The sequence below is a fragment of the Panicum hallii genome, chromosome 2 (genome assembly GCF_002211085.1).
Source record: "Panicum hallii strain FIL2 chromosome 2, PHallii_v3.1, whole genome shotgun sequence".
Taxonomy (NCBI): Eukaryota; Viridiplantae; Streptophyta; class Magnoliopsida; order Poales; family Poaceae; genus Panicum; species Panicum hallii.
Window position 1 is genome coordinate 43,398,679 of NC_038043.1, and position 14,384 is coordinate 43,413,062.

General features: G+C 48.8%; 1 protein-coding gene and 1 pseudogene across 1 annotated transcript; both read right to left on the bottom strand.

Moving 5' to 3' along the window:
- Positions 1-727: 727 nt before the first annotated feature.
- On the bottom strand, positions 728-7,673 carry LOC112881089 (annotated as a pseudogene).
- A 3,063-nt stretch (positions 7,674-10,736) lies between these two features.
- Positions 10,737-13,461, bottom strand: LOC112881942 (WAT1-related protein At4g30420-like). The gene is made up of 6 exons (XM_025946876.1): positions 13,289-13,461; positions 13,138-13,212; positions 12,862-12,978; positions 11,479-11,860; positions 11,204-11,355; positions 10,737-11,083 (listed from the first exon to the last, which is right to left on the bottom strand). Exons 1-6 carry the CDS (start codon positions 13,459-13,461, stop codon positions 10,882-10,884), a joined length of 1,101 nt encoding a protein of 366 aa, XP_025802661.1. The 3' UTR covers positions 10,737-10,881.
- Between the last annotated feature and the right edge of the window lie 923 nt (positions 13,462-14,384).

Sequence of the window (14,384 nt, forward strand, 5' to 3'; positions counted from 1 at the left end):
CACAATATCCTTCTTTTGTTTTCGCTTTGCGATGTTCTTCTACAAGTACTGTAAACTAGAGAAGACTTGCAGGCTGTGCATTGAACTGTTTCATCAACAGGCCAGCTAGGTAGGATAAGCATAGCTAATTGTCAACTTTTTTTGAGGTTAGATGTTAACGAAAAACTTTCAACTACCATTGGTATGCTATACATGTAGCAAATACTAGCACGAATGAGTGTTCTTATCGATCAGCGTTCTCAGATAACAACGGTTCGGAATGCTTTTCGATATGGCACTCTACTCTTATACACTGTTTGGGTTTGGAGTCAGTAGATGCGATAATCAGTCACTTGCTTTTGCATCTCTACTTTGACCAACAGCAGGGCATACAATTCGACAGTTGAGACCAAATGATTTGATTTTTCAGAAAACGAACTGAAAGATCCGGCACCAGCTATATTGTTTGATGGAAAATTCCACTAAGAAATGTACTATGACGTCAGGTTAAAAAAAATCTTGCCCACACAATACCTTTGCCTTTTTTTTTTACTGAAATACTCTTCAAAAAATCATTATTAACTAGAGAAGACTTGCAGGCTAGGCATTAGACCATTTCTGGTAAATGAAAAATTGCTCAATCTTAATTCCTCTGGGAAGCTTAACATTAGCATGAAACAGCGCAACTATCACTATCATTCCAAAAATGATAAGCATTTCTCTGGTGTATTCTTGAAATATAAAATTAGCATTACACTAAAGAAATCTAGTGTGTCTGAGTATTACCGTTGTCAGATAACAACGGTTCTGAAAGATTTGGGTGAGACTGTACCCTAACACCGATACAGTCTGAATCTACACCTCCTTTGGAACCACTAGAATGGATTGCCAGACTCTCGCTCTTCGCGTCATCAGCTTTGCCCCACAGCACCACATACAAGCCGACAATGATAGTAATAGCTCCCAATAGGCTGCACACAACAAAGTTCACTGTGAAGAAGCACAAGAACAGCGATTATCTGAGTGCTAGTATCACATTGAAGCATACCTTCCAATATGGAGTTCTTCATGCAGGAAGAGTGTAGATAATATTGCTGTGATCACTGCACTCAGGGGCGTAAAGATTGCGCTGTAAAGGGGGCCTTTCACTGATATGCACCAGGATTGGAGGAAAAAGTTTGCGCCAGAGGCAAATACTCCCTACAAAAATTGTTTTGAATTGTGATTGATCTCAATGCAATACAATTCAAAGTTTGAAACAAATGCGTACATGATCGATCAAGCATGGATTCAGGTGAACTTACTCCGTACAAGATGCAGGGGAACTCCCAGAACGAGTTGAGCTTCCAAATTTGCAAGTAGTTTGGCTCCAGGAAGAAGGCCATCACCGTGCACTGCAAGGTCGCTAGGAAGCACATCCAGGTCGCCAGAGACAGGGGATCAAGGTACGATTTGCAGACGGGCACCTGCAACCAATTGATGCAGCACTGTCACTTGACCAGTCACCTAAAACCCCCCCAAAATAGCGTGTTGAATCTTGCCGATGCAAGGCGGTTGCAAGCATCAGTGCAATTAGTAGTTACCTGGAAGATGTACCAGATGGAGACGCAGGCAGCATTTCCGACGAGATAGATCCCTCCTTTCACCCAGTCGCCGGTCGCCGAGACCAGAACCGCGCCGAGGAGCTTGGGACCCTTGAAGAACGCCATGAACACCGCTCCGGCGAGGCAGATGGCGGTGCCGACGATCTTGGCGACGCTTCTCAAGCTTCTGATATCCACCTTCTCTAACCTACACGAGCCGAATCAAAAGGCGGGAGGAAGTAAGAATTTGGGCTGCTACGGGCGGGGTCATCATAGTTCTATCCAAATGGGCTGTTCTTGACGACACTGGGCTACTATCTTGGCCCACGAAACAAATAGGCCCATGATGAAAGAATTTATTTAGCCTGGGCCCAGGAGTCAAAAAAAAACGCAAAGTGCTGGGCCTAACTTTCCGCTCAACAAAGGGGTCACAAAAGAAAACGTACCCGATAACGGCGGCGATGGCGAAGGTGATGCCGGGGGCGAGGTTGGTGGTGGCCCTGGCCATGGACGGCGACGCCAGGAGCAGCCCCTGCAGGTAGAAGTACTGCCCCGTCGCGCTGCCCGATCGAGTAATCAGAAGCAAAAGAACAAGCCAAGGAGTGAGCCCAATCGTACTGCTGAAATTCCCTTGCTACGTTCAGGTGTTCCAGAACAGGGGACGGGGGCACATACTCACGTGGCTAGGGAGGCCGCGAAGATGAGCCCGAAGGCCCGCGCGCCGACGGCCATGGGCTGCAGCGTGCACCCCCTGGCGGCGAGCGAGGCGAGGAGGAGCGTGGCGGCGGCGATCCCCTGGCGGTAGGCGACGAAGACGATGGGGCGCATGCCGAGCCCGCTCGCCGTCTTGAGCGCCACGTCCACCAGCGCGTAGAACAGCTGCACCAGCACCATCCCCGCGCCCGGCCCGTACCGCTCCAGCCACGGAACGCCGCCGCCGCCGCCGGCCATGGCTACTGGCGAGATCGGAGATCCGCGAGCGGGAGAGGTGGGGGGATTGGGGACGCCCACTCGAGTCGCCACTTCGCCAGCTATGTAGGAGCATCCATGTGCGCGCGCTCGCGGACAAACTTAGCAGCTAGCATTTTGTTTATGGTTTGGGGTGATTGGGTGATTGTTTTCTCTTTGTGGAGTTCCGTGGTCAAACCAATCGTGGATATGCAAATTAGTAACTAAGCAATTATGCGCCATGCCCTGCTGGAGCTCATCATGAATATAATTACTTCCTGTCTGTGTCGGACATGATTGCTTAGGTAGCAAACTTGCTCGATTTCTCTTCTCTCTGATCGCGTCGCCATTCTTGCATCACAGGTAGCATCTCCACCACATGTCCTTCGAGCCTGCGAAACAGCCAAGCACCACCACATACTACTACTATACGGCACACAGTGTGCCTGTCGCATCAAACCCTTCAGTTTATTGCCGACGAATGGCACAAATCAGACGTCAACTTGCAGCAGCAAAATTCATGGCAAAAACAAGACTGCACAACAGAAAAGGGATCATCTGTCCTGCTCTCGATCAGCTGCGTGCTTGCCCCACGGGTGCTGCGTCTGCTAGAGGGGGTGCGGCCGGAGTGTCCTCGACATCGAGTTGCGCACCAGACAGTGCGGCCCTGTCCGTCGAATCTTTGCTCCGATCCGGCGCCCTCCCCGTCCTCGCGTCCTCTGCTTTGCCCCACAGCACGACGTACAGGCCGGCGACGACAGCGACGGCGCCTAACAAGCTGACAGAAAAAAAAAAGAAAAGAAAGCTTCAGGTTTCGAACTCAATCTACCTGATAACAACGAAAGAAATGAGTTTGTGGTTCAGAGAAGAAACGTGCCTGCCAATGTGCAGCTCCTCGTGCAGGATGACGGAGGAGAGCGCGTGGTGAGCACGGTGCAGAGCGGGGTGAACATGGCCGAGTAGAGGGGCCCCCTCACCGAGATGCACCAAGACTGCAGGTAGAACACCACGCCCGACCCGAACACGCCCTGCATTCCACCTGTGCGAGATGACTCCGTCAGCCAAGACCCTCAGATTGCTGTTCTACCTTTGAGTTTTCTGAACGAATAATTAGTTGCACTCACGGCGAAGATGTAGCATGAGAGCTCGAAGAGGGAGTGGATCTTCCACGCGCTCCGGTCCGGCAGCAGGAGGAAGGCGACCACCGCGGATTGCAGCGTGGACAGGAAGCAGGTCCAGGCCGATAGGGTCAGAGGATCCATGTAGTAGGATCTGCAGATGGGCGCCTGAGATCCAAATAAACGTATGATTGTGCAGCCACTTATGTAGACAATGTGGTGGTGTCTGATCACTAATTTGAGTTACACTGTAATGTCAAGTCATATTTAATTTTTATGCTATGAAACTATTTTTCAAATTTTAGATCTCAACGCAGCAGAACGTAATATGGAGAAAGGTTTTCTTAGAACACATAAGTGGGATAAAGCTTAGATAGCTTGAGACCTTGAGTATGCAACAACCTAAAAATATTTGACACAAATTTCTCATTGGATATATTTGTTTAGTAATAAGAAAAATCAATGTCGATGTGAATGCTTGCTGATATACATCTTGGAAAAACCCACTAAATATATTTATTATTAGCCTATTTGTTCCTAAAAGTTGACACAGTATGAATCTTGACTTACCTATGTGCGGAAATATTTTTTATCTGTAAGGAACATGGTTCCATTAGACCATAGTTGTGATTTTGGTGATTGTGTGATAACATAGTCAATGGGACTAACGAGTTTGTAAGCTAAAGATTGTAGGATTTATAGATCCTATGGATGGAGTCCAATTCATATTCAAGATGGTTCAATTTGCTGTCAAGATATCCAAGGTGTAGTGAAAATATAGAGAGAATATATTTGAGGTGCCCAAATGATCGCAGCGACGAATTGGACAAGTGCCAGCCGAAATCCAGTCGACCGGTTGAACCGACGGTCCTAGAATATAACGGGTCGGTGCATTGGTAGTTGAAACAACAAGTACAGAAGAACCTAGTTGCACCGGTTGAACCGACGCTACAAGACGCTACAAAAATGGAGGCCTCGGTGCAATAAGGAGACGACATGACGATTAAGTGGAGAAATGATAGAGGCACCGATTAAACTGACGGTGCAAAAGAAGGCGTTGGTACAAGCGTGCTGTGGTTACGTAGTACGCATATTTGGTTTCAGAAGGGTTTCCAATTAAAGTCTTCAGTACCGGTTAAACTGACGGTCGTTGGTGCACTGCGTCGGTGCAATGACGTCAGCAGAGGATGACAGTTGTAGTTTAACGGCTAGTAGGCAGGCTGAGTGTGACCGGTTAGACCGACGGTAGTGACCGGTTTAACCGACGGTTTATGCTTTTTTGGGTAAAAGGAAGCAAAGGCTATAAGTTACCCTCTAGCCTATATAAGGCCTCACCTCGGGTTATTTGAGGCTGCTAGAGTTCGTGAGAAGCTACCCACACTCCGAAAAAGTTCTCCAAGCCACCAGTGAGCTCATTGATCACATCCTTAGGTTTAGCACAAGCTTTGAGAGTGTTAGTGCTAGGATTAGCTCTAGAAAGAGTGAGAAAGCAAGGCGTTGCTGTCTTGTGTGCTGGTTCTTGAGTGAACCACAAGTTGTATCTCAGTGTGCCAGCCTAGAGTGTTGGTGGTTCGCCGACAAGTCATCGACCCTCCGGCTTGGTGTGGAGCGATGACGATGGCTTTGTACGCAGTACGTGAAGACCCCCTTCCTTCATGGAGAAGCTCCCTTAGTGGAGACGGTATCGATGTGACCGGGGACTTGACGAGAGCCTTAGTGGCTAAGCATGGATGGCGAGTCAAGAAGAGTTTCGGAACAGATTTGGTGACCGGAAAGCAATACTCTTAGTGAGTACTTAAATAACATGGACTAGAGGTGGCCTTGTGCCTACCAATATCACAGGATAAATCTTCGTGTCGAGAGTTTGCTTCCCCTCATCCTTTTTCTTTAAGTTTCCATATTTTTTATTGCAATCTTGTGTGCCTTTACATTCTTAGTGTAGTATTTTGCTAGGATTGGCTTTATGTTGCAAAACTTTTAGGATGAGATTTTCACACTAGTTGAACCCTAGTTACACATCTAGATAATATACTTTAACTTATATTTTGTGCTAACTAGTTTGAGGCATAGATTAAAGTTTTAGATTTGTCTAATTCACTCCTCCCACTCTTAGAGTACAGCACCGTTTCTTTTCATTATCCTATAATTGCAGTTTTATGTAATCCCTTATTTGCCAGTACCAGTGACATAGGCATCCGCACATACGGTTTTGGAACATGAAAGATCAATAAGGGGTTGCAATTTTTCAATGGAAAATAATAAATCTCTATTTATAATTTTGAAAGAAGGATTACATGCTAATGAAATGGTTCTTAGGCTCTTAGCATAATGACCTGCAAGATGAGCCAAAGGGACCAGCAAACGGACCAGCAGGAGCTGCTGCCGATGAGTAAGAGCGCTCCCATCACCCATTTGCTGCTTGACGAGTGGTTGAGTGAGAGGTTCAGCGGCTTTGGACCTTTGAAGAATGCAATCGCGATGGCTCCTCCAACACAGACTGCAGTGCCGAGGACCTTAGCCATGCTACTTATTTCTTTGATATTCACTCTTTCCTGCCTGTCGATGAATTGGATGGAAGAAACGCTAATGTCAGCGATGCAATATTTCAGAATATCACCAGAGAAATTGAACTATCATCGTGTTGCAGTTTTCTACAAAATTAGCTGCTTTTCTGTCAGCCACCAGTTTTTTTTTCGCCTGGAAAATACAGGTAGGAAAACACAAAATTATTGTGCCCGTGGTATTTTCTCTTAACAAAAAAATCCTTTGGCCATTAAGCTAGCTAAAATTTGAGTATCTTGACTTGACTTTTTCCAAAAGGTCTGCAAAAGAATTGTATGTACAAGGATCATGCAGGTATGAAGCTTTAAGTTGTGTTTCCTTAAAAAAATGAAGCTTTAAGTTGTGACAAAGCTAGTTACAAGAGATCGAGATCACACGCAGTGCAATATCGTAAAAGACAAAAGAGCAGGCATCCATGTGACGAGCTAGGGGACATGCCATCCAGTGTCGTTGTACACTAATACAACACGCAACTAGAGAAGTAAATTGACGCGCCTTCTGTTTGTTAGTGGCCCTTTAATGAATGACTCGATGCAAGTCTGTAAGCGTCGAACGATTAGTGAAATTTATAGCCATGTAGGGCATCTGTTCACTCTATGCTCAATAGTCAGCACTGGTATTCTGAAAAAAAAAGAGAGGATGAAGTACAGCAGGCATGTTTTCTAGGTACTCACCCAAGGGCTACTGCCATGGCGAAGGTTATCGCCGGTATCAAGTTCGTCATGGTCGTGGCCAGCGACGACGTCCCTAACTGCAGCCCTTGGTAGCACAGGTTCTGATTCACTGTTGCTCTGTTGCACAAAATTGGTAGTTGTCGAAAACAGAGTAAGAAAAATGTTGCTGGCTACTACTCCATGTCCCACGAGCAAGAATTTGTACCCAAACAAAGCTGCCATAAACACCAAGAAGAAGCCATTCATTCCAAGTCTCATCTCCTTCAGCATGCTCCTGACGAGTTCAGATTTCAGAAAAAATCACAAACAAAATTACATAAATCTTGGGGGAGGACATAGGAGCAGCACCGCTGATCGATCAGATCCTACCGGTTGGCGATGACGGCGATGGGAGCGAGGACGAGGGTGGCGACAGCCTGCCTGTAGACGACGAAGACCGTGGGGCTCATGCCGCCGGCGAACGCCGCCTTGACCCACAGCGTCATGGCCGCGAAGATGCACTGCGTGGCCACCATCGCTGCGCACGGCTTGAACCCCTCCGCGGCCGCCGGCCATGTGTCCGGCTAGGCACTGGAGTGGAGAGGGGGAGAGAGCTGCGAGATTGGGATCCACGGCACCGAGCGGAACAGAGCTTGTGTGCACTGATCAGCTCGCGCTTGTGCCGATGCGCTCTGCTCACTCTGTTCTCCACTTGCGGCCGGTGGTAAAGAATGACTCGTGCTTGTGTACGCGCCTGGGAAGGGAAGGGAGCGGCTGCAGTCCGCTGCGCGCGGTCGGCGTTCGATCAGCGGATAGCGACGCGCACCGCGTCTTTGCCGCCTGTTGGCTGTTGGTGCGAGAAATGCAAATTTTATACCCGTGCTCTTCAACAATTTTAATGGACATACATTTAGAGCCATGCCTAATCACAAAATTCATTCATTTCAAAACTTCTTTATCTATTGAAATTTTTTTTATTCATTTCCTAACACATATTTATCTATGGATGCTTTGTAATCTTTTCGTAGTTGCGATGGAACTCAGTTACCAATTACTCTATGTTTTTTCTAATCGTAGTCATAGTTTTTTCCCTTTTCATTGAACCTCATGATGTATTCAACATGCCTTCCAAAAAAAGATATTTACAAGACGTGGTGCGCGTGGCTAGTTGTGATCGAGGTTGTTGCGCCTGACACTTTTGGGTACGATCATTCAAGTAATATAAGGTGAATTCGTTCCTATATTTACATGATAAAATAATTGGAAACATACCGTTGTCTAATGTATTCATAATTATGTTTAGAAGACAACATGAAGAATTCATACTCTACGAAAAGATATTTTCTTTGACATCTACAAATATGAGATGTGGATGTCCCATACACACTATCCAACAGATGTAGGTTGCGCTGGGTGTCAGAGTTACTTGATATTGATGGAAGAAGCTGAGATTTCGACAAGCTTATCCAGATATTTAATCCGGCAGATGCTGAGGAAATTGCCAAGATAAAAATTCCGAACCGACTCCCTGAGGACTTCATCGCATGGCACTCAGAGAAATCTGGTGTGTTCTCTGTCAGAAGCACATATAACTTAGCCCTCAGGATAAAGAGAGGTGAGGATAGTTAGCCTACTAGCTCGGGGAACGGAAATTATGGTCGCATGTTTGGAGTGGACACGTTCCTCCCAAAGTGAATGTGTTCATTTGGAAGCTCGCCAGGGACATCTTACCCACCAGACGTGCTAAGTTCATTAGGAAATTGGAGCCAAGTGCTACCTGCCCGCTGTGTGATCGCGAGAAGGAATCAACCTACCACGCAACGGTAACTTGTCCACGGGCTGTGGGGCTACGAATGGCCATGCGGGATCGCTGGCAGCTGCCAGAGGAGGCGAAATTCAGATATACGGGGTCGGACTGGCTGCTGCTGCTTCTTGATCAGTGCACAGCCGAGGAGAGAGATCTCACAAAATTGTTGTTATGGAAAACGTGGGCAATCCACAGTAACATAACCCACCAGTCTGGTCCAACCGGTATCTCGGAAGCTGTCCATGCTCCATGTGCTCTGCAAACCTCCCTCTCTGAAGTCTGCACTAGCGAAACCAACGGCTCAGGTAAAGGCAAGAAGCCCTGTTCATCATCCGGCAATACGAGGTCACCTGAGGCGAAGTCAGTGTGGGAACCTCCTCCGCTAGGATGGGTCAGGTTCAATGTTGATGGATTTCTCGTCTCCCAGTCGGGTGTTGGCGTGGTGGCCAGAGACAGCGATGGGCGCGTAGTTCTCACAGCATGGCGTGCTCTTTTCAGATGCCTAGATGTCGTAGAAGCAGAAGCCTAGGCATGTTTGGAGGGCTTTCGGCTTGCCGCACAGTGGGCGCAGGGACCGGCAATCATCGAATCCGATTGCGTGCGGATTGTCCAAGCGATGAAGGAGGTAGGGGACCGATCTGCAACCAGTTTCATTGTGGCGGAAGCAAAAGACCAGGCGAGTCTGCTGGTCGATTGGCAGGTTGCCGAGGTAAAAGAGAGAGTGTAACTTAGAGCATCTCCAAAAGCCTAGCCAAATCTCACTCTCTATATTTTCATTTAGCTATTCATTTAGCCAAAATTCCCTCTCTATATTTCGGTACACTCCAACAAACTAGCTAAATCAGACTCTTCGTACACCTGACATGTGGAATCTCTCATTTGGATCTTTCTTTTTATCACCCAGCTCTATCCTAACCCCCTTCCTTTCCCTCTCTACAGGTGGGGGCGGGCCAAGGCAACAAGGCCAACCGGCGGTCGCTGGCCGCCGCCGGCGGGGCCGGCACCACCGTGAAGAGGAGGAGAGTGTGAACCCGGTGGGGTCCTCGGTGGACGCGGGTGAGCGATGGAGGTAGGGATGGGCGTGGGGAATGACGGCGACGGCCATGGTCGCCGCGCAAGGAGCTGCAGCGACGCGCTGCGGCGGGACGGCGGCGGCGGCGGGAGCGGAGGGAGAGCGCGGGAGACAAGAGTGGCCTAGAACGGGGACGGCAACAACGGCACAGCGCGGGAGCGGCGACGATGGGTGCGGCTCCGAAGCGGTGAGGGAGGGGCGCGGGCACGAGGGCTGGAGGGCGAATCGGAGGCGAAATCGGCGTGGGAAATAGGAGCGAGGTGAGATGGCGAGGAAGGCGCGCTCGGCAAAGATGCCGAGGGAAGAGGAGGAGATACCGAGCGGGATAGAGAAGCGAGGTAGATGGCGAGTCCATTGGAACGAGACTTTTACCATCATTTTTCTTTTTTTACCGGGCGGGATGGATTTACCGAGTCTGTTGGAGTTACCCTTAGTTGCCCATGAGTTAGCTTCTTTAGCTAGAAGGAACACACATGCTGTAGTATGGTTGGGTCAGTCGCCTGCGTGCGTCGCTGATCTGATCAAGAAGGATTGTAAACCTTCTACCTAATTAATAAAGCTCTCCTTTACCCGAGAAAAAAATATCCAACTTGCAGTGCAAGCCCATAAAAGCCCACAACTCAGTTCGGAGTCAGCTCGACGGTGCTATGTTCCGAAGGCCATAACTCAGGTAAGGACTTTACTGGCGAAGAAGCAATATTCTCCCGACTTTGCCGATGAGGGAATTTTATTAACGGCTTTATATATTCGCTCTATATCTAGGGGTGGTAACCGGTAACGGATCATGGTTCTAATGCTCTCTTCATAATCCAATTTAACCCTTTATATTTTTAGCTTAAAATTATATAAAATCAGAATCCAGTTCTTAAATTATCTAGGCTAAATTTTAAAACCGTTTACCACCCCTACCTATATCTCTGAATGCTACTGAGGTGCTCTAAATACAAGGCTAGAGACACTTTCACCTAGAGCAAAATTTTGTGAAACTACATAAGATAAGTATGCAGGTCAAACTTGAACAAACAAACTCCATGACAAAAATGGGAGTGCACTGCACAGCACAAATGATACAATGACCCCGAAATTGCTGGCTCACACAGCCGTGCCCGTGATGAGCTCTGAAACGGGCTAGCTAGTAGCAACTGCAAAAATCCCCCGTCTACTTCTCTGTTAGATCGCCCTCCGCACGCAGGAACGGCTCGGAGATGCCGTTCCCGGCGTCGAGCATCGAATCCGACCGGGTCATCGTCTTCTCCAAATCGTCCGCGTGCTCCGGCTCCCTCCCCCTCTTGCCTCCGTCGCCCGCTTTGCCCCACAGCACGACGTACAGCCCCGCGATGACGGCGATCGCCCCCAACAAGCTGAATAAGAGAGCAGAAAAGTTGTAGATGTGTTGCCAGAACTCCATCCCATACAAAAATGAACCTGCAGGCTAGCTCTTGAAACTTGAAAGTGGACAGGCGTCCAAGCAAGCAACAGACCTGCCGACGTGCAGCTCTTCCCGGAGAACGATCGCCGCGAACACGGTGGTGATGACGGTGCAGAGCGGGTTGAACATGGCCGAGTAGAGCGGGCCCCTCATCGAGATGCACCACGACTGCAGGTAGAACGTCACGCCCGACCCGAACACGCCCTGCATCACCACCACACACAGGGCAGCGACGGCATCACATCCAAAGGTTCAACGGCAGCGAGCGAGGAAGCAAGCAGTCGATCACGACGAAGAACGAGTCATCATCTTATTAGCTGTACATACCGAGAAGAGGCAGCAGGAGAGCTCGAAGAGCGAGCGGATCCTCCAGGCGCCCGGGTCCGGCTGGAGGAAGGAGACGAGCAGCGCGGACTGCAGCGTGGACAGGAGGCACATCCACGCCGACAGCGCCAGGGGCTCCACGTACGACTTGCAGATGGGCACCTGCAGGATGAGCCAGAGCGACCAGCAGGAGCTGCTGCCGACGAGGAACAGCGCGCCCGTCACCCACCGGCTGCCCGACGACGGCGAGTGGAGGAGGGCGTGCAGGCCGCCCAGCAGCTTCGGGCCCTTGAAGAAGGCCACGGCCATGGCGCCGCCGACGCAGACGGCCGTGCCGAATATCTTGGCCAGGCTCCTCGGCCTCCTCACCTCCACCTTCTCAAGGCTGTTGAGTGAATCAGATAGAGGCATCAGCTGACAGATTGACAGTGGCAGTAACTTCATTCACGTTTGCCGGACGAATTTTGACCTCGTCAAAAACAAAATTTCAGACAAATCGAGACGATAATACTAATCCTGGCCAAGCCACGAAACCGGTGATCGACAGATAGATCTGATTGAAGACGATCCATTGCATGAGTGGCATATTCTGGGAGGGAGCTAGTGAATGTCACAACATAATTTAACATGGCATTATTCAAGAGTGCGTGCGTGAACCTACGATCATTTTGTCCTAACTGAAAACTGCGAAGCTAGCTGGAAAGAGTTGGTTCTGCATGGAATGAAGAAACCTGATGCTTCCGCATGCTGACAAAGAGTCAGACCGTCAAAGTAAGCATGCATGACCTGGAGCTTTATTCCAAATAAATAACCATATCGAAGCCATCATGTGACTCGGCGCCACCATCGTGTCATATCGGAACTCCAGCCGCCTGTGACATCGTCTGGTTTTGGACTCGACTTCGTTTCAGAGATAGTACAACTATACATCGCCGATCTGAAAATTTCCAAAGTTCTCTTTCGAGCTCATGTAGATTTCTTTGCTGAATTTTTTTGGGGAGGAATTTGAGTTCTTGTTTGGATTTTGGAACGCATGAACGAATTGCACAGGAATAATCAGTAGTTGAAAGGCAGTCTGATGAGATCGTCAGATCTTCTTGATCTATCCCTTGAAGAAAGGGAGTGATCTGATTCGCTACCCCGGTAGGCGGCATCATGTGTTCATGTGGCGGCGATTATGGTCGCGGCAAAAAAATGCATGATTGAGTGAGGTGGCGCGTTGGTCCCGGCCGGCACCGGCGCGGCTGTAGCTCCACAGGTGCAGGCGTGCAGCCACGTATGAAGCCAAACAGATGCAGTATGCCATAGCAGACGACAAGTGGAGCAGAGAAAGTGAGAAACAGTGCCTGCTAGTGCGCCGAAACGGATTCTAGGCCGGGTACTCACCCGACTGATGCAGCCATGGCGAAGGTGATGGCCGGAATCAGGTTGGTCATGGCCGTTGCCATCGACGACGACCCCAGATGCACCCCTTGGTAGTACAAACACTGATTTACCGTCGCCCTGTCAGCCGCATGGATACAGCAAAAAAACAAAAAGATAATGTCAAAGCTCACAAATAAGAATCTGGAAAGGTTCCACTACAATGGTGATGTGTAGATAGGCGATACAGGCTTATGTGACTACTACTATCTCCCAAGCGTTAGCACTGAATTTGCATACCCGACAAGAGACGCGACGAAGACCAGCACGAAGCCTACCATTCCAAGGCCCGTCGTCATCTCCTTCATCTTCTTCCTGCAGATCACCACCAGTCACGACCGACGAAGATCAGAATCGTCAGTGAAACACGGTTCCTTTGGTACACACGTACCTGTTGGTCGCAATGACGATGGGGACGAGGACAACTGTGGCAACGGCCTGCCTGTAGACGACGAAGACCAGGGGGCTCATGCCGCCGGTGAACGCCGCCTTGGACCACAGCGCCAGCGCCGCGTAGATGCACTGCGTCACCACCATGGCCGCCACCGGCTTGTACTCCTCCATGGCGGCTGCGGCTGCGTGCGACGCCGGGCGCTGCCGGTTGGTTTCGCTGTCAGTGGCTCGATCTGGCTGCTGGCACACGGTGCTAGCTCAAGGGCTACGCTGGCTTCTTATATATAGCAAGGGGAGGAAGGAGTGGCAGATTGGCACGCAAAGTACAGAGAAGGCGCCGGTGGTTGTTACATTGCCCAGGGGGAGGTCCCTTCATGTGCTCTCACAGGGTACCATATGCTTTCGGACGTGTCTGCTATCATAAGGATCTGCGGTTACTTGGTTGCATAGCGCAAAAGTTTCCAGGGACATGTGCTCACATGGTAGCTAGCTAGCAAACTTATGGAACTTGGGAAAGTTGGAATACTCATAAGTCATAATCTCAACGTGCTCTGTGGTTAGAAACCTCTTTGTAACAGTGTACTAGGACAGTATTAACTTGTTTTTGTTTGAGCACCTGAGAATCTTGGCACCATAAACCCCCATCAGTGTCGATTTCGGTTTCTGAAGTAGACACTGATGTATAGTGGCACTAATAATTAGAGTGGGTTTAAACTGGGACTGGAAATCCCGTCCAATAAATTAATTAAATTTGTGGGGGCTGGCAGCAGGAGGGATAATTTTTTTCCCTTTTTTTAGCAAATGAGCTTTTTGCCAAATATGTTGTCCTGAAATTTAAACAAATATTTGGACATCTAGATTCCTTTAAATGGAGAAGTTCTCAACTAAAATGATGTAAATCTATTCAAGAGCTAAGATTTCCTAGCTAGCTATATGGAGTCGTTCCGTATCCAATTATGTATGAAAAAGTTATGAATTTCCAAGACTCATGCTACATTCTTAGAAACACGGTGAATCTAGCTTGGAACCGATGTAGGGAGTCAGAGTGCTATTTTTCTGAACTAGAACATACACACTCACAATCACAATGGTTT

Bases quoted from the DNA above. Each gene is read 5' to 3' on its own strand.
- LOC112881942 (XM_025946876.1), bottom strand. From the start codon at position 13,461: ATGGAGGAGTACAAGCCGGTGGCGGCCATGGTGGTGACGCAGTGCATC. The intron at 11,861-12,861 runs GTGAGTACCCGG...TTCACTCAACAG, and splicing joins GCCATGGCTGCATCAGTCGG to CCTTGAGAAGGTGGAGGTGA. The intron at 11,356-11,478 runs GTATGTACAGCT...GTGGTGATGCAG, and splicing joins TCTCCTGCTGCCTCTTCTCG to GGCGTGTTCGGGTCGGGCGT.